This window comes from Notolepis coatsorum, assembly GCF_963971535.1.
Source record: "Notolepis coatsorum genome assembly, chromosome: 18".
NCBI classification, from domain to species: Eukaryota; Metazoa; Chordata; class Actinopteri; order Aulopiformes; family Paralepididae; genus Notolepis; species Notolepis coatsorum.
The window spans coordinates 89,189,561-89,212,174 of record NC_140182.1 but is presented as its reverse complement, the minus strand read 5'-3'; the positions used below and the strand labels follow the sequence as shown (position 1 = coordinate 89,212,174).

At 42.2% G+C, this 22,614-nt stretch overlaps 1 protein-coding gene across 2 annotated transcripts in view; it reads left to right on the top strand.

Annotated features, from left to right (window-relative positions):
• The first annotated feature begins 1,231 nt into the window (after positions 1 to 1,231).
• Positions 1,232 to 22,614, top strand: part of appl2 (adaptor protein, phosphotyrosine interaction, PH domain and leucine zipper containing 2) — a 34,463-nt gene continuing 13,080 nt past the window's right edge. Inside the window, exons 1-11 of one of the 2 annotated variants that reach the window (XM_084334638.1) lie at positions 1,232 to 1,351; positions 7,236 to 7,334; positions 8,045 to 8,104; positions 12,808 to 12,879; positions 14,438 to 14,525; positions 14,848 to 14,889; positions 15,000 to 15,058; positions 16,113 to 16,259; positions 17,145 to 17,227; positions 19,574 to 19,726; positions 22,132 to 22,320. In XM_084334638.1, the coding sequence (XP_084190764.1) occupies positions 1,295 to 1,351; positions 7,236 to 7,334; positions 8,045 to 8,104; positions 12,808 to 12,879; positions 14,438 to 14,525; positions 14,848 to 14,889; positions 15,000 to 15,058; positions 16,113 to 16,259; positions 17,145 to 17,227; positions 19,574 to 19,726; positions 22,132 to 22,320 (1,049 nt within the window). In that variant the 5' untranslated portion in view covers positions 1,232 to 1,294. Of the gene's footprint in view, positions 1,352 to 7,235; positions 7,335 to 8,044; positions 8,105 to 12,807; positions 12,880 to 14,437; positions 14,526 to 14,847; positions 14,890 to 14,999; positions 15,059 to 16,112; positions 16,260 to 17,144; positions 17,228 to 19,573; positions 19,727 to 22,131; positions 22,342 to 22,614 lie in introns of both variants that reach the window. The other variant, XM_084334637.1, reaches the window with a different exon arrangement.

The window sequence follows — 22,614 nt, the reverse complement described above, 5'->3', positions numbered from 1 at the left end:
AACCAATCTGCCTTGACAGCACTGACTGGAAAAGGATTCTTTGATAAGCGACGGGCAGATTAGACAAATAGCCATAATTTAAAACATAGATTAGGCGATATTAAGCGTAACATTGGCGCCGATGGTGGCATTGAAGCGCTACCTCTGGCGCCACCTCGTGGCACTCAAAGTGTTAATAAAGTTATCAATCAATCATGTTATTTATGTAGGTCAACCGTTTGCATTGAACGTTAGTTTAGGTTCGTGTTAACGTTAGATAATGTACAAAATAAACGCTTTCCGCTGCTATAGACGTCGCTCTTTTATTTTGAAACCCCCCAGAAAGGAAGTCATTATATTTGCTTTACTGACCGTCCGGTTCTGTGTTAGCTCCGGTTAGCCACGTGCAGTAGTTAGTATTATCAATACCAGCCATTGGATTACTGTTTTCTAAATTGGGGAGGCTTTTAATCGTCAAGGTAAGAGGATTTTAAGTCATGGTATCCATAAACTTCAATCGGTTCGGATCCTTTGAATTAATGAGAATGTCCACAAACACGGCTTCACGTAGAAATCACTGGCTGCGCGCAGAGACGAGTGCTTAGGCAAAAAATAGTTCCGAGTATATTTGCTTAGAAAACGTAATTGTCTAATTCTATTTTCTTTTTTTATTTCTCCACGTGGTAAATACACAGGTCACAACATGTTTACATGAACGTTTTGGAGTTGTATTTGGAGTGTATTTGGTGACTGTATACACTGTAAGGGAACGTCAGGCTATTGTCCTCCCCCACTTCCAATGATGAAGATAAGCTACGCTAACGGAGCGACTGTTCCCAAAGCTAAATGCACGCACAGAGACAAAAAAGGTATGTATCTTCCTGTCTAACTCCAGGGAAGATGTTAAATTAGCTAATTTCCCAAAATGTTGGAGTTTTCCTTTAACATATATCTCACCACAGTGAAATTCATCCTTTATCCAGACGGGGACACTGTTGCAACTTGCTCCTGAAATAGCTGCTAGCCGTAGCTCACAGACAACATGTTTACTGATCATCAATAATCACATTGTTATATAACACATAGATGATCCACATCCTCAAATCGGAAAAAAAGAGAATATAATCAAAATGGTTCGGTAACGATCGATCGGAGATGCGTGCGTGGTCACGGCGGCTCATAGCATAGGGCCAGTGTGGATGGGGCGCCTGCAACATCGACGTGTCACCGCCACACGCACACAAAGACCTCTGGGAAAGAGAGTCCATGCTCTAAATAATTCAAGCTCCGTCCACTTCTCCGCTGATATAACAAGATGCCGGCCGTTCATCACAAATTGCTTTTAGAGGACGCTTTGCAGGACAGTCCTCAGGTAGGCAGCATGTATGATTTGATTTTCTAACGAATCGATAAAGACGCAGTTATTATGTGAACTTGGGTTGTTATCCTGCTCCGTTGCAGGCTGTTTCCACTGGTCGATGATGACAGCTCTCAGTTGCCTCATTGTTATGGATCGTGCTGTTTGCAGTCGCGCCCTGGCAGCGTGAACAATGTGCACTTCTTCTGACAATGTATCACACAAGTCGTTATTGTTGTCGCTTGCAGCAGTATCCCTATCGTTAGAGACGTATTTGCATGTTAGGGCTTTGAAGGCTTTCCCTCTCTCCGCCGAGTGACGCGATGTGGATCGCATTCGCTTCCCAGTTCCTCGGCTGTTCTTAAAGGTTAGAAGAACAGGACGCATTTGTCCCGATATCATGGAAGATGTCAATCTATGGACATTAAAACAGAATCAATTGTCAGCCCCATGTATTTGTCAGGGTGATTCTAAAGCTCAGATTTAGCCCAGACCTTCATCAGGACCCGAACTGGGCCTGTTTGTGGGCTGTGGGAGGGGTTTTAGACAGTCACTTACCGACTGGACTCCATTGGAATTAGAGCTGTCAGGGGTGGATAATATCGATAATGTTTATTGTAGCTATTTGTGGGTCAGTGTGTGGTCATTAGTCTGCCGAATATATTAGCCCCAATGTTTATAACAGTACCCGAGGTAGCCTACAAGTAGCATCTAAGCCCCAGTTAAATGCATCGGTGATATTAGCCCTTGATGAGGAGTGGATAAACTCAGCAGAAATCTATTATATTCGATTAAACTGTATACAGAGTACAACATAATGCAGTTTAGCATCTAGCGACAGTGCAAATAAGCAGTAAAGTGCAGTGTAATGTATATGTATAAAATATATATATAGATATATATAGAATATAGAAAAACGAAGGTATTAGCAGTAAAGGTGTACATAATGAGCTATAGACAGTAGTATAAATACAAGTATAACCAATAAATATAATAAAATAATAAACAATATGAGTAGATATGAAATAAATATGGTAGATGTGGAAAAAGCTATGGGTATATATATAAAATATTAACAGTATTGTACATTATGAACAGTGAGTATTACACTATAGACGGTGGTATTAATCTGAATACACTAAGCATGAGTATAATCATCCAATAAAAGTCCAGTTTCTGGAGTAAGTTGAGTGGTGGTGGCCAGGGAGGGGTGGGGGCTATCACCAAGGTGCAGGGTTCAGCAGGGTGAAGCTGAGGGGAAGACGTTGTTCCTGAACCTACTGGACAGCCTCAATGGTTGGGAATGGTGTACTGGTGATGGGTTGGGTGGTTTTTTCACCACCCTCCAGAGTGCTTTCCTGTCTAACAACAGTTGCCATACCAGACTGTGACATAGTTAGTGAGGATGCTTTCTATGGCACATCGGTAGAAGTTCACCAGAATCTGAGGAGACACTCCTCAATCAGGAAGAAGAGACAACCAGGGTCCAGGCGTTGAAGAAACTAGTAGGAACTTGAAGCTGGAGCTCATTCTCCGCCGAGGGCTCGTCGTTGTTTTGGATGAGACCCACCACCGTTGTGTCAACTGCAAAGAGAGGAGGAGGGACGTCGTTGTTCAGGGTGAGGGTTGAGGAGGTGAAGCTGTCTAACCTAACATGTCTGTTGGTTAGGAAGTCTAGTATCCAGTTGCAGAAGGATGCTGAGGCCACAGCATACACGTCGGTGGCAGGGTTTCAAATGTAAACCTTTACTCTAAATGCAATAGTTTGAACTGAAACATGTTGGCAGTCTTCTGCAATAACAGCAAGGCCAAATCTTTTATCGGCCTTGATGGCTGCCTCCTGGTTGTCCCTGTCAAAGCGGGTGTAAAGGTTATTTAGCTCATCAGGGAGGGAGGTGTCGCTGCTTGGGGGGGGGGGGGGGTCTACAAGTCATAAATGCCTTGCCACATGTTAAATCCACTGCCTCTAATTGGGGAATCCATTTTACACTGTCGATGTTAGTATTGATGTAGTCCAAAACGGAGGATGTATAGGAATCAATGTCTGTGTGGGAGTCCAGGGTGGCCTGAGTGGCAAACAAACTCTAGTCCGTGTGTTGAACCTGTTGCTGCAGAGTCTGCCCCCTCAACCCACACTGTGACTGTCCAAACTGAGGGCTTCACACGTTTGATGAGTGGAGTGTACTTGAGTAGGAGTAGGAACAGAGAAAGGTGATCAGATTGTCCCAGGTGGCAGAGTGAAACGTGTTTGTATGCTTCGGTTAAATCAGACCTGGGCATTGTACGATTGTATGATTGTATGATTCTGACCGGCCCGCGAAAGATTACATGATATAAAAAAAAATAAAAAATAATTTTTTTTTAATATTTTTATTTTTATTTTTATTTTTTTCATGTCAACGTTCACACGCACAATATACGCTTACCTAGGATTTGACTTGATTCAACAACAAAGCAGTCGGGGCAAGCCGAAAACGGTCGAAAGTGTGGTTATTTGAAGTTTGGATTTCTTTTTTCACAACTGAGGTAGGTAGATAACATTTTTAGAGACTAAAGTACAGAAAAAAGGTACCGTTGGGTACCGGTATCGATTCACAGGTACCGGTACCGTATCGGTTCAAATGTGAACGGTACCCATCCCTACTGAACACACAACTGCAGGGCAAGGGCATTTTTGCTCATGAAATGCATAGCCATGTGAAAGCCTTAATGACAAAGTTGCAATTAATTTCAAGGCAACTAGGCAGCAACAATCTCAAACACATGAAAACCCTGAAAGAAGGCACAGGTACTCATCCATGTTGGGAGCACTGCATGATGCATTTTCAAGGTGTTTTCAAGATTTCAAAAAGGTTGAGGATGAAATGCAGCTGGTTTCCTCTCCCTTTACCTGCAGTGTTATGATTGATAGTGCACCCACTGATGTTCAGCTTGAACTCATTGACCTGCAGTCTGATTCACTACTGAAAGAGCACTTTAAGCCAGCATCACTGCTAGAGTTCTACTCTGCTCTCAAGGAGGATAACTTTCCAAACATGAGGAGACATGCTCAGAAGATGTTGGTTCTCTTTGGATCCACCTATATGTGAACAGACATTCTCAGTCATGACGTTTACCAAGTCCAGGTACAGATCCTCTCTCACTGATGAACATCTGGCAGCTGTGCTTCGCATCTCCACCTCAGACATGCAACTTGACTTTGATGGACTTGTTAAAGCTCAACAGAGACTGGATTTATCACACTGAATGAAAAAAAAGAGCTGAAGAACACTAAAATGTGGAAATATAACAAGTGAAATGGGACACTTGATATTTTTTTTTCCTTTTTTTTGCACAGTTCTGAAAACATTAAATGTTTAATATAGGCATGTAGAGTAAAAAAGGCTAGTGGGACACTTTTCTTTACACAGTTCAGTGACATGTCTTGTTTATTTTGGCTATAAGATGATGTGATGTCTTTAGAAAGCTAAGAAAATCCTTGTTTCAATAGTATATGAAACTCAAAATAATAACTTTATTTGTATAGCACTTTTTCATACATGCCCTTTGTTATTAATGTTTCACATTTTGTTTATCATTTTGGAAATAAATTCTATTTGAATAAATGATATTTTTGAAAGCTAACCTCACCTTTTAATTGCCAAATAATAACACATACACATAAATACACTCTTACCAGGGGTCAAAACAATGCCATTTACTGCTTTTTATATAGAAATTAAATGTATATTATGCATAATTGAGTTTGGAATTTTGGCCCGGCCCTCCAACATATTTTCAGTTGCTCATTCGGCCCCCCGGGAAAAATAATTGCCCACCCCTGGGTTAAATGCTGATGTAAACAAGGTCTAATGCCTTGTCTTCTCTTGTGGGGCAGGAGGGTTGGGTACCGAACTCAGTACTTTTTCTTTTTCTTTTTTTTGATCTTTTCCCCCCTCCTTTTCCCTCCGATTTTCTCCCATCCCAATGTTAGTCGTTATGCCAATTCCCAATCCCTTTCCTGGTCGCTGCGCACTTACCCCTCACAGTCGGTCTGGGAGAGTGGAGGCTATCACGTGCTTCCTCCGACACACGTCTAGCCAATCAACCGCTTCTTTTCACCTGGCAGCGCGGACTCTCACTGAGAGGGTGTAACGTGTGGAAGGATCACACTACCCCCCTTAGATCCTATCCGCGCTGAGCAGGCGCCCCGACCGAACTGTAGGAGTCGCTGTTTACAACGACCCGGACCCACCCCGCCAGCTTTCCCACCCTCTAATACAGCCAAGCTGGTGACAACGCCGGAGCTGTGAGCTGGATTCGAACAGGCGAATCCAGCGTCTCCGGTGTTGGTGGCGAACGCAATCTCCGCTACGCCACCTGACCGCCCTGTCCGACCTCATCTTAAATAACAAACAGCATTGATTGTTGTAATTAACAAAGAGAGGCAGAGTTGATTTTGCAAAAAAAATATATATATATTAATTTTTTCTTTTTTTTTACATAATCGGATTTTATGTTCATATTCGAATCCCATGCCCATCGAACGAAGCTTCGAAGCTTCGAAGTAGTTAAGACAGCCCTAGATGCGTTGCTCATGGGACGAGGTTGCAACCAAAGTTTTGTGAGCAGAAGCGCGTGCACACACGCACGGATGTGCACGCGCGTGCACACAGGAATGCGCTGCACTCGATTGATGTGCCAACTCGCAGTATACCACCTGGCTACTTTGCATATCAATAGCGCCGGTCGTCAGGTGTTACATTCCATTCGTAGAGGCAATTAGGCACCGTTTTTAGTCTGTCCTTATGCGAGGGAACATCAAGTCAAGAGTTTTATTTGTCACGGCATACGGATATACAATGAAATGCGGGTGTATATCCGTATGCCGTGACAAATAAAACTCTTGACTTTTTATGCGCATGCGCGGCCCGGGAGCGCGCGTGCACGTGGCATCATTAGCGTGCGTGCAACCAGTGTTGATATGAGCATCGCAACACTGCAGATGAGGTCAGAGGAGTTTGATAATATTTACTGAGGATGACCAGATAATGTTGATATTTAAACATTTAAAAACACAATACATGATCATGCGATTTAGTGTGGTGTGTTACAACAATAAATAACAAAATGTGAGTAGTTTGGACTTATTTTTTACAACTGAAATTAAAAAAAAATGTATTACAGAGAGAGTTAAAGTAAATACAGAAAAAAGGTACCGTTGGGTAAGAATTCCAGGAACTGGTACTGGTACCGGTATCGGTTCAAATGTGAACGGTACCCAATCCTAGTCAGGAGACATGCTGAGAATGAAATTCCTGAATACCATACAAGTTTTCAGTGTGTGTATAGTATACTCCCTCATACCGGTTTGCCACACCTTATAGAAAATAACAACACCCATACTGAATTTTCTCTGTTTACTGTAGCTTGGACTTATTCCAAAGGCGTCACGCCTTTGCTACACCAGATCTCAAAGCAGCACCTCCGTATGTCAAGGGATGTATAATTGGTATCATCACTGGCCTTCATTCTCAAGGTTTCTAGTGTATTCAGTAGTGTAGTGTATATTCTAGTGTATATTCAGATTAATACTACTATAGTGTTTAATTTATACTCAATGCTCATAATGTACAATACTGTTCATATTGTATATACCCCATAGCTTGTGAGTCGTCACTCCTTTCTTACACCCGATCTCAAAGCAGCACCCCCTTTTGTCTAGGGATGTGTAATTGGTATCATCATCACTGGCCTTCACTCTCACGGTCTCATGCCTTCCTCTTGTGCGTCCATTGTGTGGCGTTTGTTTTCATCTGTTAATCCCTGGTGTGTTTCTGATTTGTTCAGGTTTTATTTGTGATCAGAGGGCATGTTTTGTGTGTTGTTATTGCTCAAGAGTGTTGGTTGTATCCCGCAGACTCGCTCCCTGCTTAGCGTGTTTGAGGAGGATGCTGGGACGCTCACAGACTACACCAACCGGCTGCTACAGTCCATGCAGAGAGTGTTCGGAGCCCAGGTACTGTACTACACACACACACACACACACACACACACACACACACACACACACACACACACACACACACACACACACACACACACACACACACACACACACACACACACACACACACACACACACACACACACACACACACACACACACACACACACACGAACACGAACACACAAACATACACAGTGACATATGAAAAGGGCTTTCTCAGTGTTGTACTGTTTTTGGAAGTTGGGGAGCGCACCTACTGTCTGATTATGGCTACATTCGATTTATCGTTTGAGACGATACAATTTCCTTTCCACACCTGAATGGAAGTGATATAGTTGGATAATATTGGACATCATGGACTTTGTGTGTCAACAATTAGACCAGAGTAATGTCTCTTGAGTGACACCAACTAGTCTGCATCCTCACATACGGTGTGCACCCTCAGACTGTGGTATTGTGATTTATGATGCAACATGCCTCGATAACTCCAATAAAAAGCTAAGCTACGCTTCTAAACAGCTTTGAAGGTGTTGAACTGTGGTGTACATTGTGTTCAACCATCTACCCCCCACATCACTGTACATTTGAATTGTCTGGAGCTGTAAGGTGTGTGGATGATATTGTTTAATAGGCAACAGTAGCCTAGTGCTGATGAGATAAGCCCTAGTTAGTCCTACTTACTTATGTACCTCACTTCCTGCTTTCCTCTCCGCCCCCAGAGTGAGATGGGATTGGCTACAGAGCAGCTCTCTCAGCAGCTGCTAGAATATGAGAAGAAGGTAAGCAAGTTTCAAGTTTCTTGGCTCCTGGGTCTAGTAGCATCATCAACACAAAGTAGTACAAAAGAAGCAATAAAAACAGTAAAGGGTAAAAAGAAAAAAAGCAGCATAGCAATGAAAGAGTAGCACCAATTTACAATACAAGTGTACAGAAACTAAGATAAAATAGTACTGTCACAGCAGGTAGAGATGGGTCCGATATCGATCCAATATCGGTATCGGGTTCCGATATGACCTAATTCACGTATTGGATATTGACTTCACCAATCCACCAGACTGATCCAGATTCCATATGCCGGCCTTCAGAGTATGACCATTTATTTGTAGATGGTACTGCTAAAGATTATAACTAGTAGCACCAGTTCAACTTGCATATACCCCTGTTTTTTTTTTATCATACCGTATATCACGTTCACTTCTCACTTCTTCTCACACACTTCTCTGTGTTAGTATGTGTGTGTGTGTGCTCTCGTTGAAATGCTGAGCGGTAAGCCAGCTCTCTCTCTTTCTCTCTCTCTCTGCAGTGCAGGCTCTCGCTTGTAGCGGCATTAAAACGTATCATTCCTTTTTCCAAAGTAGATAAATATTGGATGCTTCTGTGCCACAGCTCAGTTGGGGAGCGTAAAGTGAAGCAAGGTCCTCAAGTCTATCATGAACAAAAAAGTATAAATGATGAAGAATAAAGATTGAGTTTTTATCTTTTTTGAGATATTTTATACTGATTTAAGGTATTTATGAGTCAAAGTTCCATGAAACATATGATTGCTTTACAGTATCTTGGATGAATTCCTGGATACATTTATGAATATTGACTGAGATACAACGTATAACTTATTGTTGTTTTTTAAATGGAGGAAATGAACACATACAGCTAAAAACGACTTCATTTTGATGTATAGTTTGTGGGGTTTGAAAGAAAGCCAGTTGCTTTCGTCTGCCTAGCTCCTATGCCTCCCTCCTCCTCCTCCTCCTCCTCCTCCTCCTCCTCCTCCTCCTCCTCCTCTTCGAGACTGAGTTTCTCTGAGTGATAGCCAGTGTCTCAGTCTGATGCCTGCTGCGCAGAGATGAGGTCCACAAAATGTAGCTAATTACCTTTGAATAATATGTACTAAATGAAACAACTTTCGACTGAACAACCTTTTTCTAAATGGAGGAAATTAACACATCTGGCTAAAAAGCATTGATACGTTGAGAGGGTTTGAAAGAGATGTAGCTGCTACAGCCACACAGTTGGCTTCTGTCTCTGTCAGTGAATGTGATAAAGCAGTGGGTGGGGCATAGATGAATATGACTAAGAAGAGGTCGTTGTGTAGGTGGAGCTCATTGCTGCATCAATGGAGCTCATTGCTGAATCAATCAAGTTCATTGCTTCGTCAGCGGAGTTTATTGTTTGTTTATTCGGATCCCCATTAGATGTCATCTAGGAAACAGCTATTCTTCCTGGGGTCCACATAGAACAAAAACAAAAACATACATACAGTACATACATATACCTATGTTTCCAAAGATTTAACAAAAGAAGAGTAACAAACACTTTAAAAATCCAAAATTAAAAGACAATTAAAACACAAAGAAAGAGAGAATAATGAACACTTTAAAATAAAGTGACGTTAAGAAATACACACAGTCACACACACACGTTTGTTTATGTGAAATATGGTGACATTACATAGACTTTTGCATAGACATGCATTCTGTAAGTAACCCTAACCGTATCCATAACCTAACCCTAACCATAAACTAATCATAACCATAACCTAACCCTAATCATAACCCTAACCCTAACCTAATTTGTGTTATGGGGACACCCAAATGTGTCCCCCATGTTTTTGGTACCCATTGCGTGCTTAAACAGGTCAGTGTCCCCTGTACTATAGCAATACAAGTACACACACGCACGCGCGCGCGCACACACACACACACACACACACACACACACACACACACACACACACACACACACACACACACACACGCACACGCACACAAATAGTTTACACATTGAAATAAGAATAATTATAAAAAGAAAAGAAATGTCAAGAATCAAACACTAGAAAAGAAGAAGAGAGTAATAAACAACTTAATATGAAAACTCAATCAAACAATAATAAAGACAAATTAAATAATGGACACTATAATACAGACAAAGACTGTAAAACAAGACGAGAGCCAGGCTATACCTTAATTATTCATCCCATTAGTTGTTTTTAACACCTTTTGTTCTATGCACTTTTTAACAGACTAAGTAATTTATTCCATAGAGTGGCAGCTCTTATGTTATCAGTATATAATACATTTAAACTGGGGGGTCTATAACAACAGCCTAGGATTATGGGTTTCATGTGAGGCAAGTGAACTTGAAGCCAAAGAGCTTCTATTGCTGGATTTGTTAGATTGGATATGGTTTTAGCTGGAATAATATTAGTTTTGTAAATACAACACAACGCCTCCACCATGCCTATTTCTGTCTAGCCTGAACATATTAAAACCTGCAATGGCCAGTTCTGGATCATTAACAGAGCTGTTTAAATGGCTCTCAGAAATAGCCGTAACAATTATATTATTATTGATTTGTATTTAATTGTACTAGAGAGGTCTTGAACCTGAATTTCCAAGCATTTTAGGGGGTAGATTTGTAAACAAGGTTGAAGAAAGAAACTATATGAATGCAGTTGGGTGTCGACTTACAGTATGTGCTTGTTACTTTGTGGTGGAAGTAGTGGGCACCACGGATCTGCTCAAGCTGAGGCTGGACAGTCCTTTTGGTCTCTGTGGGGGGTGGGGGATCAGCTGGTCGTACCTTGAATAGGCGATTTCCCCTCTCTCCCGTGCTGCCTTCCTTCTCTCTCTCACCTGAGCGAAGAAATCCTTGTTTATAATGGGAGCCCTTTAGTTTCCTGGCGTTTTCAAGAACTGAAGCTCTGTCCTTGTAGTTCAGTTGGGCCGATGCCTTTTGCCGATGGAGTCAGGCTTGCCCGTGCGATGAGCTCTTTTTTTATCAGAGATCAGACAACAAACCTTTTCCTCTGAATGCCCAGTTCTCAGGGTGCAATCAAAAAAGAAAAAGTTGTTCCGTCTAGACTGGCACTGTAAAAACTGGGATTGGGGTTAATATATATCTATTAAATAATTATTAGTAACATATACATAATAAAATATACTATGTGCCGTTTGAAATTGAATTGAGCTGAATTCAATGAATTTGAACCATTTATGCATTGCATTTTACACAGTTTTGGTTGAATACAATTAGCTGATAGTTTAAAAATGACCAGATGACGCTCAGTTTTTACAGTCACGTCACAGACTAATTCCAAGTTCTTCTCAAGCAGCTTGTGGGTCATTCGAGAGCTTGGAGACATTCTTCCTTAGTTTCATCTACTTCATGCTGGGTGAACTGAAGGCTGTTTTTGATCTCATGCGTGTTGTTCTTTACAGAGTCAAAATGCTCATTGATGGAATCCATCCAGTTTGCTGAACGTATCAGCCTGTTTTCATACTGGGCTTTCTGCTCGCCACTTTGTTTATCCAGCAGCTTAGTGTATTCTGCCTTTTGTTGTGCCAAGCCCTGGCTAATGAGTTTTCCTCACCACACGTCCAAAGTGACTCCGGCTCAGAAGCCATCATTTAGTTCCAGTAGTCAGCGGATACTGGGCTGAAGGCGGGCCCCCGTTGAGTTACAGGAACCGAGGCTCGATGGAGTAGCGGTTAGTAGGCTACAGTAGCTCTTCTTTCAATAGTTTGCTTCTCTGTCTCCCTCTCCTCATGATAAACAACTTTTTACAGACAACGTCACCAGATAAATACAAAATACTTTCACAAATAACTTCTCCAACTTTACCCGACAAACAGATTGCGATGACAGCTAGCGATGACAGCTGACAGCTGAGTCAATCGAGCTCATTGCTGTGTCAATGGAGAGCACTGAGCACAACATAAAAAGGGTATTTCCCGGATAATAACGAGCGTAAAACATATCCGTGTCCATCTCATTATCTGTGCTTTCCCAAATAAAATTTCAAATTCAGGCTCTACTGGGTAGTATGTGTGTAATTAGAGTGACATCAGAGTGTACCATGGTAATGCATGGTAAATTGTATGGGAACTAAACCAATTAAACATACTTAGTGTTAAGTGTGCCTTAGATTTCATAGGAGAGAAGCACATCTTCCCATAGTTTGTTTGGCACTGTGATTTCCAAGTAGACAACACAAGTAGGCCTTGTAATATACAGCTAATGTCAAATCTATATTTTTATTGGTATCAAGACAGTGGGCATATTACCAGACAACTAGCCTCTGTCGAGGCTTTCTTCTCTGCCCCGAGACTGAGCGCAAAACATTGTCAAACAGCTAATGTCAAAATCACATTGAGTGGAATAATGGATGTTTTCTTTACGTGAACACGTTCTATATTGCAGAGTGAATGTCGGGGAGTTAAGACTGAGGGAATCTTACTGCAGTGTCCTGTAATGCACCTGTTTGCCAGCATTATTTCTGAAAGCCCAAAACTCAGCAAGTCTGGCTTGGGATTCATCAACCACCTTATCTGGCCTTATTCCACAAGGCCACATGCCAGAATTCTGGGGAGGATTGGGTATTTTTAACTCCATAGCCTGGAGTGAGGGCTGATGATGGTAGGATAATGCTAGAGTGTGCTGTTTAATGGTGTTAAACCTCTCATCCCTCTTTTTCTCTGTGTAGAACTTTGCCCTTGGAAAAGGCGACGAGGAGGTGATCACTACGCTGCAGCACTTTGCCAAAACTGTGGGCGAGGTGAGGCCTGTGTCTGCATTTTGTGTCTGTGTGTGTGTGCGTACACAGAAAGAGAAAGGGATTCATAATTAGTTATTGCGTGGTCAGTATTACTGTACATTCTGTATCATGTTACAGTGGATACCTTATACTGGTAAACACTCCATAAACCACAGCAGGAAAAACAACCACCAAAGTAGACTTGAAGCATCTCAACCCCATTAGCATCACACTTCGATATTATCACCATCATTACTGTACCCCTCTGGGACATGGAGCCGTTGTGGGCTGAGCTTAGAGAGCAACAGCAGGATAGATAGACCTGTGATGGACAGACGGATGGCTGGATGGCTGGATGGATGGATGGGTGGGTAGAGGAAGGGGTGGCTGTGATGGAGAGGCATAGAAACGGAACAGATGGACCTGCCACACTCAGCCACGGGGGTCCATGGGCCTGCTGGCTGGTCGGTACTCAACATGTCAGTAAGACACACATACACAGGACACAAGAACCGATTGTTTTGTGAGACCCTACCACACCTTGTACAAGAGGGCATATGGCCGTCTCACTGTGGGGAAAAACGTCTAGTACTACACCTAATCCTGAGAACTTTAGCATGCTCTAAATGTGAACCTGTTAAATGATTCATACCGTAATCTCTCTTTGATGAGGCATTAGTGATTATGGTAAGCTGGTGGGGTTTGGCTCTTTATTCCAGTATGAGTGTGTGTGGCATCAAGGTTTTAACTGGTGTTGATGTTATTATACTAATACTATTATTGTAAATCTCTTTGCTAAGAGCACTGTTCTTTAATATGTTCTTAATGATGTGTTTAAAGCCTCATCTTCAAAGAGCCATTCCAGTGAAAATCCCAGATCTTTGTAGTAATAATTGACATAAAGAAATCTACCATGGTAGTACATTGGCCTTAAAGGTGCTGTAAGTGGTATTTTGTTGTTAAAGTGGTCTACATGTTAAAATAAGTGGTCTACATTCTGACAGCCATCACTGATATAGAGTGTTTGGTCTCCCTGTCCCTCCGCTCTTCAGTAAACACAAAATAAATGTTTTGGTATCCCTTTCACACTTTATCCAATCACGAGAAAGAACTCCACACTGTAATATTTTTTTTATGTTTTAAGCAAATATATGCCTGAAACAAGTACAATAATCTGCCAGTGCAGTAAGCAAATTTGGATTGGTAAGATTTCTTGAAATAAGTAAAAAAAAAAAATATATCTAGGGTTCTCTCTCCTGATTGGATAAAGTGGGAACAGGGTACCAGAATGAAGAGTTTATCTGTTCACTGCATAGTGGAGGGACTGTGAGACCTATGTTACTGACCAAACACTATATATATCGGTGATGGCTTTGGAATGTAGAGCTTATTCACTGCTTTTCACCAGAAACTAGTGTTAAGCAGATGAGGCCCCCAAAAATTGGCAAAGCCAAACCTGGGAATGAGGTTACACTGAATGTGACCCCAGACGTTTGTCGGAATTGTAGTTCCTCGAACCGCGTCCCCCATCCCATGCAGTATTTTAGCTAGCTCTGTCTCCTGTCCTTTTGTCCCCCAGCTCAACAGCCTCCACTCTGAGCTGGCCACGCAGATGGCTGACAACATGGTCTTCCCCATGATCCAGTTCAGAGAGAAGGATCTCACAGGTACTCACTCAAGTTCAAGTTTCTTTAATAGTTGTCATACAGAAGTACAGAATACTTTTATACAAAATGCTTCTTACTGTTACGCACCAGAGACTGTGCAAGACAAGATAAGTATGAAATAAAATAACATAGTATAGCATGTAAATTAGAAGTAAAAAAAAAATGAGGTCACAGTGTTCAGTATAGACATATGTACAATGTTCGATGCAGAATGTTCGATGCAGAAGGCCTCACTCACTCACTCACTCACTCACTCACTCACTCACTCACTAATTTTCACATGTATTTATTACGATCATGTACTGAGCGTTGAATGTTTCAGAAATCAGCACACTGAGGGAGATATTCGGCATCGCTACCGACGGTACGTGAAAACCTTTGCCCGTCTCAAAAGGATTCAGTCAATCAATCAGAAGATGAAGCTATGCTAACCCCCACGTTCCCCTCTCCCCTCTCCTCCCCCGTCCTCTTCAGAGCACGAGGCATCCATGGTCAAGTACAGCCGACTGCCTAAGAAGAGGGAGAGTGAGAAGGTACTGTAGAGTTACTGAGAAGGGCTCCATCTACCACATTGATGGAGCGTTTCTCTCATTGATTGGAGGGTGCAAAATGTCTGACCGTGCGGTAATGCTCCGGTAATGCACTGGGAGTGCTTTGTAAGCAGATCAGATACAAATGGAATTAGCCTGCTCTTCTACTGCCAAACCCCAGTGTCACTACAGCGTCCAAGTACCAAAAGTGACGTCCCAATGTGCTTCAGCCAGCTTTTGAATAGAAGGGCTTTGGTGCACGACAGCACGAGGCTTTCCACCTGGGCTCTTCAGAATAGAGAGAGTGAAACACTGGAGCACTCGTAACGTCTGCACGTTTACCGCAGGGGGTGACTGACGTTTGGACAAGCGCCTTCCTCAGTCACCAGCAGAACAAAGGAAAGGGGGAGGTGTATATATATCCACTAAAGTAGCAGTTTGACTATGTCATTTCTATAGACCCTACCCCTTCAGGAATACCTACAGAAGAAGAAGTACACATTTCCTTTACTTCAGTAAAAGTAGAAATACCCAGATAAATGAGTACTCTGGTAAGAGTAAAAGTCCTCCATTAAAATTGCACTAGTAGAGAAGTATTTGCTATTCAATGTACTTAAGTATCTAAAGTAAAAGTATGCATTCTACATGGCATTTGTGTATTCCAGTGCTTGGGAGCATTCAAACCTCGATCCATTGACCTCCTAAGATTTTGTGGTATGTGGTCCAGTTATGCTGCTCTGATTATGTGCCCATTGCACTGCCCTGGCCTGGCCTATTCCTATTTTATCTTTATTGTAAATTCTCAGATTCTATTGTGCTATATTTAATTTAGTTTATATCCCATTTAATATTATTCAACCTCTTTATTTACAGTTGTACAGCCCTGGCCTATATTTTATTTTATTTCATAATTATATTATATTCCAAATGTGCTCAACTTAGTTCATATTTCACATTATCTCACTCTTTCCTTGTATGTGAAAACTACCTGGCAAATAAAGCCCTTTCTGATTCTGATGCTGACCTGTGCATGTTTAACCCTCTGCTGTCCATGCAGGTGAAGGCAGACTTGGTGAAGGAGGTGGCCTACTCCAGGAGGAAGCAGCACCAGGCCTCTATGCAGTACTACTGCGCCCTCAACGCCCTGCAGTACCGCAAGAGAGTGGCCATGCTGGAGCCCATGCTAGGCTACACACAAGGACAGGTACTAGAGTTAGACTCGCTAGAAAACATAATTGGCCAGAACTATACCTATACATTGAATATGTTTCAAACAATACGTGAATCGTGATTTGTTGTTTTTATTTACAAGTAATGTTTATTTTGTTTGAAGCTGTTTACATGCCTACAATGTTCATTTAAAGGGGAACTATCTTATAAATGGCCTTTTTGAGTGTTTAGCATTGTTTCCTAGCTATGTGAACTTATATTAATATGATCTATGTCTCTAATTCTCATATTGGCGCATTCTTCCAATTCTCCTCTCACAATATTCACCCTCACTGAACTGAGTCATCTGAAAATGTGCCTATATGTGATGTCATAAAGACACCGCTGCATGTTAATGTTGAGATAGAAGATGAGCTGCACACAGTGGCACCTGCACTCTTGCCACATCAGCTCAAAACAGCTCGAGATCTTGAGGTAGAAAAATGCTGTTTTTGAGGACTTGATTAGAAATACAAAACAATGAATAAAAAAAAATATATATATTACAGAGGTGTTCCATAGACTCACAGGAATTGTGTAAAAGTGCCCAAATAGTGAAAGAAATAGTAAAATAGTTCCCCTTTAAGCCCTTCACAAATAGTTACAACCATTTTCCAATTAGTTTTTGGCTAAGGGCCAAGCTAGGCCTTGTCCTAAGCTAAGGTCTAAGCCCTGTACAGTATGTCCTATACTAGATCATTTAAAGCGACTGATTTAAGTGGGGTCCTGGAAGTCGGCAACAGGGAACCGTCGGATAGTAAAACATTTAAACCATAAGCTACTATATATATCGCCACATATTGTGAACGGGCCGTGTCCCATGATGGTTCTCACAGTACTGTATGTAAGGTGGACGACTCGCTCATAATTTTACTTTCAGGTCGGCTTCTTCAAGAAAGGCATGGAGCTGGTCTCAAAGAAGATGGACAACTTCCTGTCCTCGGTGTCCAACATGACGCAGAAGTAAGGCACCTCTTCCACAACAATATTCACGTCGTCTGTCTGTCTATACATGATATTAGGCTGGACAGTGTCCAGTAATGTGATATAACGTCCGTCTGTCTATACATGATATTAGGCTGGACAGTGTCCAGTAACTGTGATATAACGTCCGTCTGTCTATACATGATATTAGGCTGGACAGTGTCCAGTAATGTGATATAACGTCCGTCTGTCTATACATACATATTAGGCTGGACAGTGTCCAGTAATGTGATATAACGTCCGTCTGTCTATACATACATATTAGGCTGGACAGTGTCCAGTAATGTGATATAACGTCCGTCTGTCTATACATACATATTAGGCTGGACAGTGTCCAGTAATGTGATATAACGTCCGTCTGTCTATACAGCATATTAGGCTGGACAGTGTCCAGTAATGTGATATAACGTCCGTCTGTCTATACAGCATATTAGGCTGGACAGTGTCCAGTAATGTGATATAACGTCCGTCTGTCTATACAGCATATTAGGCTGGACAGTGTCCAGTAATGTGATATAACGTCCATCTGTCTATACAGCATATTAGGCTGGACAGTGTCCAGTAACTGTCATAATAAACCCCATAACATGACTTGTCGTGGTATATTGCTTAAACTATCCTAATCATTTGTGCCCGCTTTAGGTAACACTATTTAAGTTATTCATTAATATGGCTTGTAACAGTGCATACATAATATTCAGTAATTCAAGATCATCACATTATCGATCATTATTACATGGCGTTTTAACACTTTGGTTGCCTAAGGTTAAATTAATGATATACCATAGATTGCCAGCGCTATTTGTCTATGGAGAAAGTCCCCTTCTTTGCAGGGCTATAACTTTTTAAATTCTATTGCTACATTGCCATTATTAGGGCCCATTCAAAGTCCTATATGTATTGTTCATTGTGTAGCAACGTTAAACTTTTTCATTCACATATTCATAGTAAAGTATGGTCTAATGTATAAGTATGTTTTCATCTCTTTCTGCAGCTTTCTCCAGAACGTGATATATAGCCCCAAATGCATTATATTGATGATGAAATACAGTTTGATGGCAATCAGCGCGATATAAAAAATTCCAACTAGACGTACTTCTAGAAGTTACTACACGTCATCTGATGTTGACCGGATGGGCGAGGGGGCGTTTATAATTCCGTGGGCAGCGTTATACCAATCATCTAATGTGGGTCAAATGTTGATAATATCAGTTATTATCGAAGAAGGTAACGTTACACGCTGAAACTCACCCCAGTCTCCGCGCGCCGTTGGGCGATCATCGTCGAGTAGAAATTTTATCATTATGGGATATATTTTTACCCGGTCCATCTCCAGCTTGTATAATGGTATATACGTCCAAATCATGTTGTTTATCGAGTTATTGGCAATCGATCACAGTGTAGCGTGACGAGCCAGAGTCACATGAACCATAGCGAGCGCCCGGAAGTACTACGGTCGTCATGACAACCTCTATTCAACATCCTGTTTTGGCGATTGCGCCGATCGGCCACCAGATGGCGCTCCTGAACCGCCAGAGAGCTCAGTGGGTCCTGCTGGTGGATCTCAGGCCAGCGGAGGGACATTATGAATCCGATCGCAGATTTTTGAAATATTGATATAAGGACGCTGTACAGCGTCCCCCGGCAACTTTAGCATGGCCAGCAAAGACGTGAAAAGACGTGTCCCGGCACTCAAAGTGTTAACATTCGCCGAAATGCTTGATTGTGATTGGTCAATAGCCCCTGACAGCGGTGAATTCTTTTTCGATAACTGATCGCTGCCATGGGCAACACGCAATAATCACCGGTGATTATTGGCAATAATGACCGCTGTGCGCAGCTGGAGCAATCAAGCCCACTGACACACACTGCATCAGTGCAATCAGTCCACACACCTGCCGGCTGCCGGCGATAATAATAATAATAACTTTATTTGGGCTGACAGCGGACGGAGCCACAGAACAACTGCGTCTGCATTTGATCTCGTCTTGTCGATGGTGTAAAATGAATTAGGTATATTGTTAGTAAGTTAGCCATGTAATAAGCGGGATAATGTATAGCTATACTCGGTCATTGTCGCAAAATAATTGACCTTCACTACGTTTAGAACACCTCGGCGAGGCGCCTCTGTGTTCTAAACTCTGTGTCGGTCAATTATTTTGCGACAATGACCTCGTAGCTATACATTATCCCTTACTTAATTACCACTTCTCAATAAACTCCAAAATGTCCCCAATGAAGATAAACAAACACCACTAACTAACTAAAACTGTATGGATACTTGTACCCATGCATTAGCGACTATACTATGTATTGCCTCTGCAGTATCCAGGCCCAGCTGGACTCTGAGGCGGAGGCGATGCGTATGTGCCAGAGGGAGCTGCTCTCCGTGGAGGACACCGTCTACATGCCCGACAGAGACCTGGAGCCCGTCAACCGCAACCTCATCCAGACGGCCGGCTACCTGAACATCAGGAAGTAAGGACGATTCCAACGCCCAGCCTGTGTATGAATCTCAGAAGAATGCCGTTGATGTCCTTTTCTTTCCTACATCAGAAATGGAGTGGAAATGGAGTGGAGGAGACAAAAAAAAGAGGGCTTAAGCAGTTGAGGAATGACCTTTTGAAATTCTTCCACTCTGTTTGGCTGAATGGTGCGTCATCCTATTTGTGCAACGTATGGGATGTTTCCCTATGGCTTGAGAGATATGTGTTTTTTTGTTTGTTTTTTAAACAGTAGCAGTTTTAAGAGTAGTCTAGTCGGGAGCTCCCGTAGCTCACCGCATATCTCAGCGCTATTTCTGCGTCGGGGAAAACCGTGCTCGTCACGGATCTGGGGGACACGAGTTCGATTCCCGGACCCGCCGTCATTTCTCAGAATGTCTTCCCCTGCTCTACATCCCATTTCAACCTGTTTCTGTCGGTCATGCTTGACCAGAAAAGCGATAAATGCAAAAAAAAAAAGAAAAAAAAAAAAGAGTAGTCTAGTCATTAACATTGGAGGAAATAAATTGATAATCAAATTCGATTCGATTGAATCTCACAAGTTGCTTCCTCGCGTTGTCTCTTCCCATGAAAAGTGTCTTTTCATGGACCATATTCCCACCTTTTGCTCTTATTTTTTTTAAATATGTTTTTGTAGATTTTTATTGGTTTGTACTACCGGGCAGTCCGGTAGAGGGAGAGGAGGAAATGGGAGACAGAGCAGGGGAAGACATTCGGCAAAGGACGCCGGGTCCAGGAATCGAACCCGGGTCGGCCGTTTCGCGATGCAGCGCGTTACATGGTGTGCTACTAGAGCGCCCCACCTTTTGCTCTTATGACGTTGCTCAGGATGGGATTCCTTTCCACCCTAGTTCCCACCTGAGAAATACGAGAGGACTCGGATCAGTCAAGGAATGAGCTTTGAAGTTCTGTCAGTGTTCACGACTCCTGTACGTCATCCGTCCAACGTGTCTGATGTCCCCCCATTGTTTGAGATTTCAATTTGGAACTACAACGTGTAAACAAACAGTAGAGCGCACATCACTGACATCTCACACATTTGGATTGATGTGCGCCTCCACTCTTCTCCCCTAGACAGCTCAGAGGTGGTTCGATGGCAGTAAAACAATAAAGTCTTGTCAAGGTGGGCCAGGTACTGCAATATGTTGACAGGGCTGCTCCATTATGGCATAAACAATAATCACGATTATTTTGATTGATATTGAAATCACAATTATTAAACAACATTACTCAATGATTTGGATAACATCGTATGACGACGACTGAATTAGTTTTACCATTCTTCTCGACCAAAGGGCGCCCTTCTGTCATCTTCTACAAGTTACCAAAGACGTTTCAAAATAACTTGAGAAACGCGTGGTGGCTCCCGCTGTGAAGGAAGGGTGCGCTGCATTTACAAGACGAGACAAAATGAGAGCAACACGGCATTCGGCACAATAATATTTTATTTCGATTATCTTGTTTTCATGATCGTGGGAAGTCCAAATCATAATTGAAATTGAAACTCGATGAATTGCCCAGCCCTAGCTTATTCCTGTGTGGATGTATGGGGGCGGAGAACTTCCTTGATGGGGACGGGGAGGGGAGGGGAGGTAGACAGACAGACACTGCGACATGCAGCCCCAGTTTGATTCACCCAGTTTGATTCAGTGAAATGCCAGGGCTGTCAAACTCTGTCCCTCCCTCATACACGTCGCCCCCAGCCTTTTGACAAATGTCTGTGGCACCGGAGAAAAGGTTTCTGCCGAATGCCATCCTGCTTGACGATGACACGCACCCTGCCGACAAGGGCTTGTCAAGAACGGAGTCCGCAGAACATTTGTTCTCTCACGCACGTTGTTGTTGTTGTTTTTCACAACGACGGCACATGGAACGTTTCTCAATTCAGGGGACAATATACCAGCATTTTGGGAGTGCTTTAATGCTGAGGGTACAAAATGGAGAGCTTGAGTATTCTACATGAGCCATATGTATGTAAGCAACTGTTTTGAAAGAGTGAGTCATACAGTATATATATATTCTGGCATACAGTGTGTAGACTTGAGGCACTAGCATCCAATCATGGTGATAGATGACCACTTGTGCCAGCATAACAACTTAATTATGTATCTCAAAATGATGCTCCCAATAACCTTGAATGAATGACTTTATTTGATAATATATATATATATATATATATATATATATATATATATATATAATAACATCTGGCAGAAGCACAGTTAGGAAATACTGCCAAGGATGGACACAAAAAAGCTCAGAGCTTATTTCCATTGTGGTCCTTGTAGGGGGGTAGGGGAACGAAATGCTAACCTTGGCTATCTCTCTATCTCTATCTCTCACTCTCGCTCTCGCTCCCTCTCTCTCTCTCTGCTGCAGCAAGACAGGCCTGGTGACGACAGCCTGGGACCGCCTGTACTTCTTCACCCAGGGGGGGAACCTGATGTGCCAGCCTCGGGGGGCAGTGGCAGGGGGCATGATACTGGACCTGGATAACAGCTCTGTGATGGCGGTGGAATGTGAGGACAGACGCTACTGTTTTCAGATCACCTCCCCCACCGGCAAAACGTACGGACACACACGTAAAAAGTATAAAACATCATCAGTCAATCAAACTATATTATCATTCTGCTGAACTATCAAACTATATTATCATTCTGCTGAACTATCAAACTATATTAACATTCTGCTGAACTATAAAACTATATTAACATTCTGCTGAACTATCAAACCATATTATCATTCTGCTGTACTATAAAACCATATTATCATTCTGCTGTACTATAAAACTATATTAACATTCTGCTGAACTATCAAACCATATTATCATTCTGCTGTACTATAAAACCATATTATCATTCT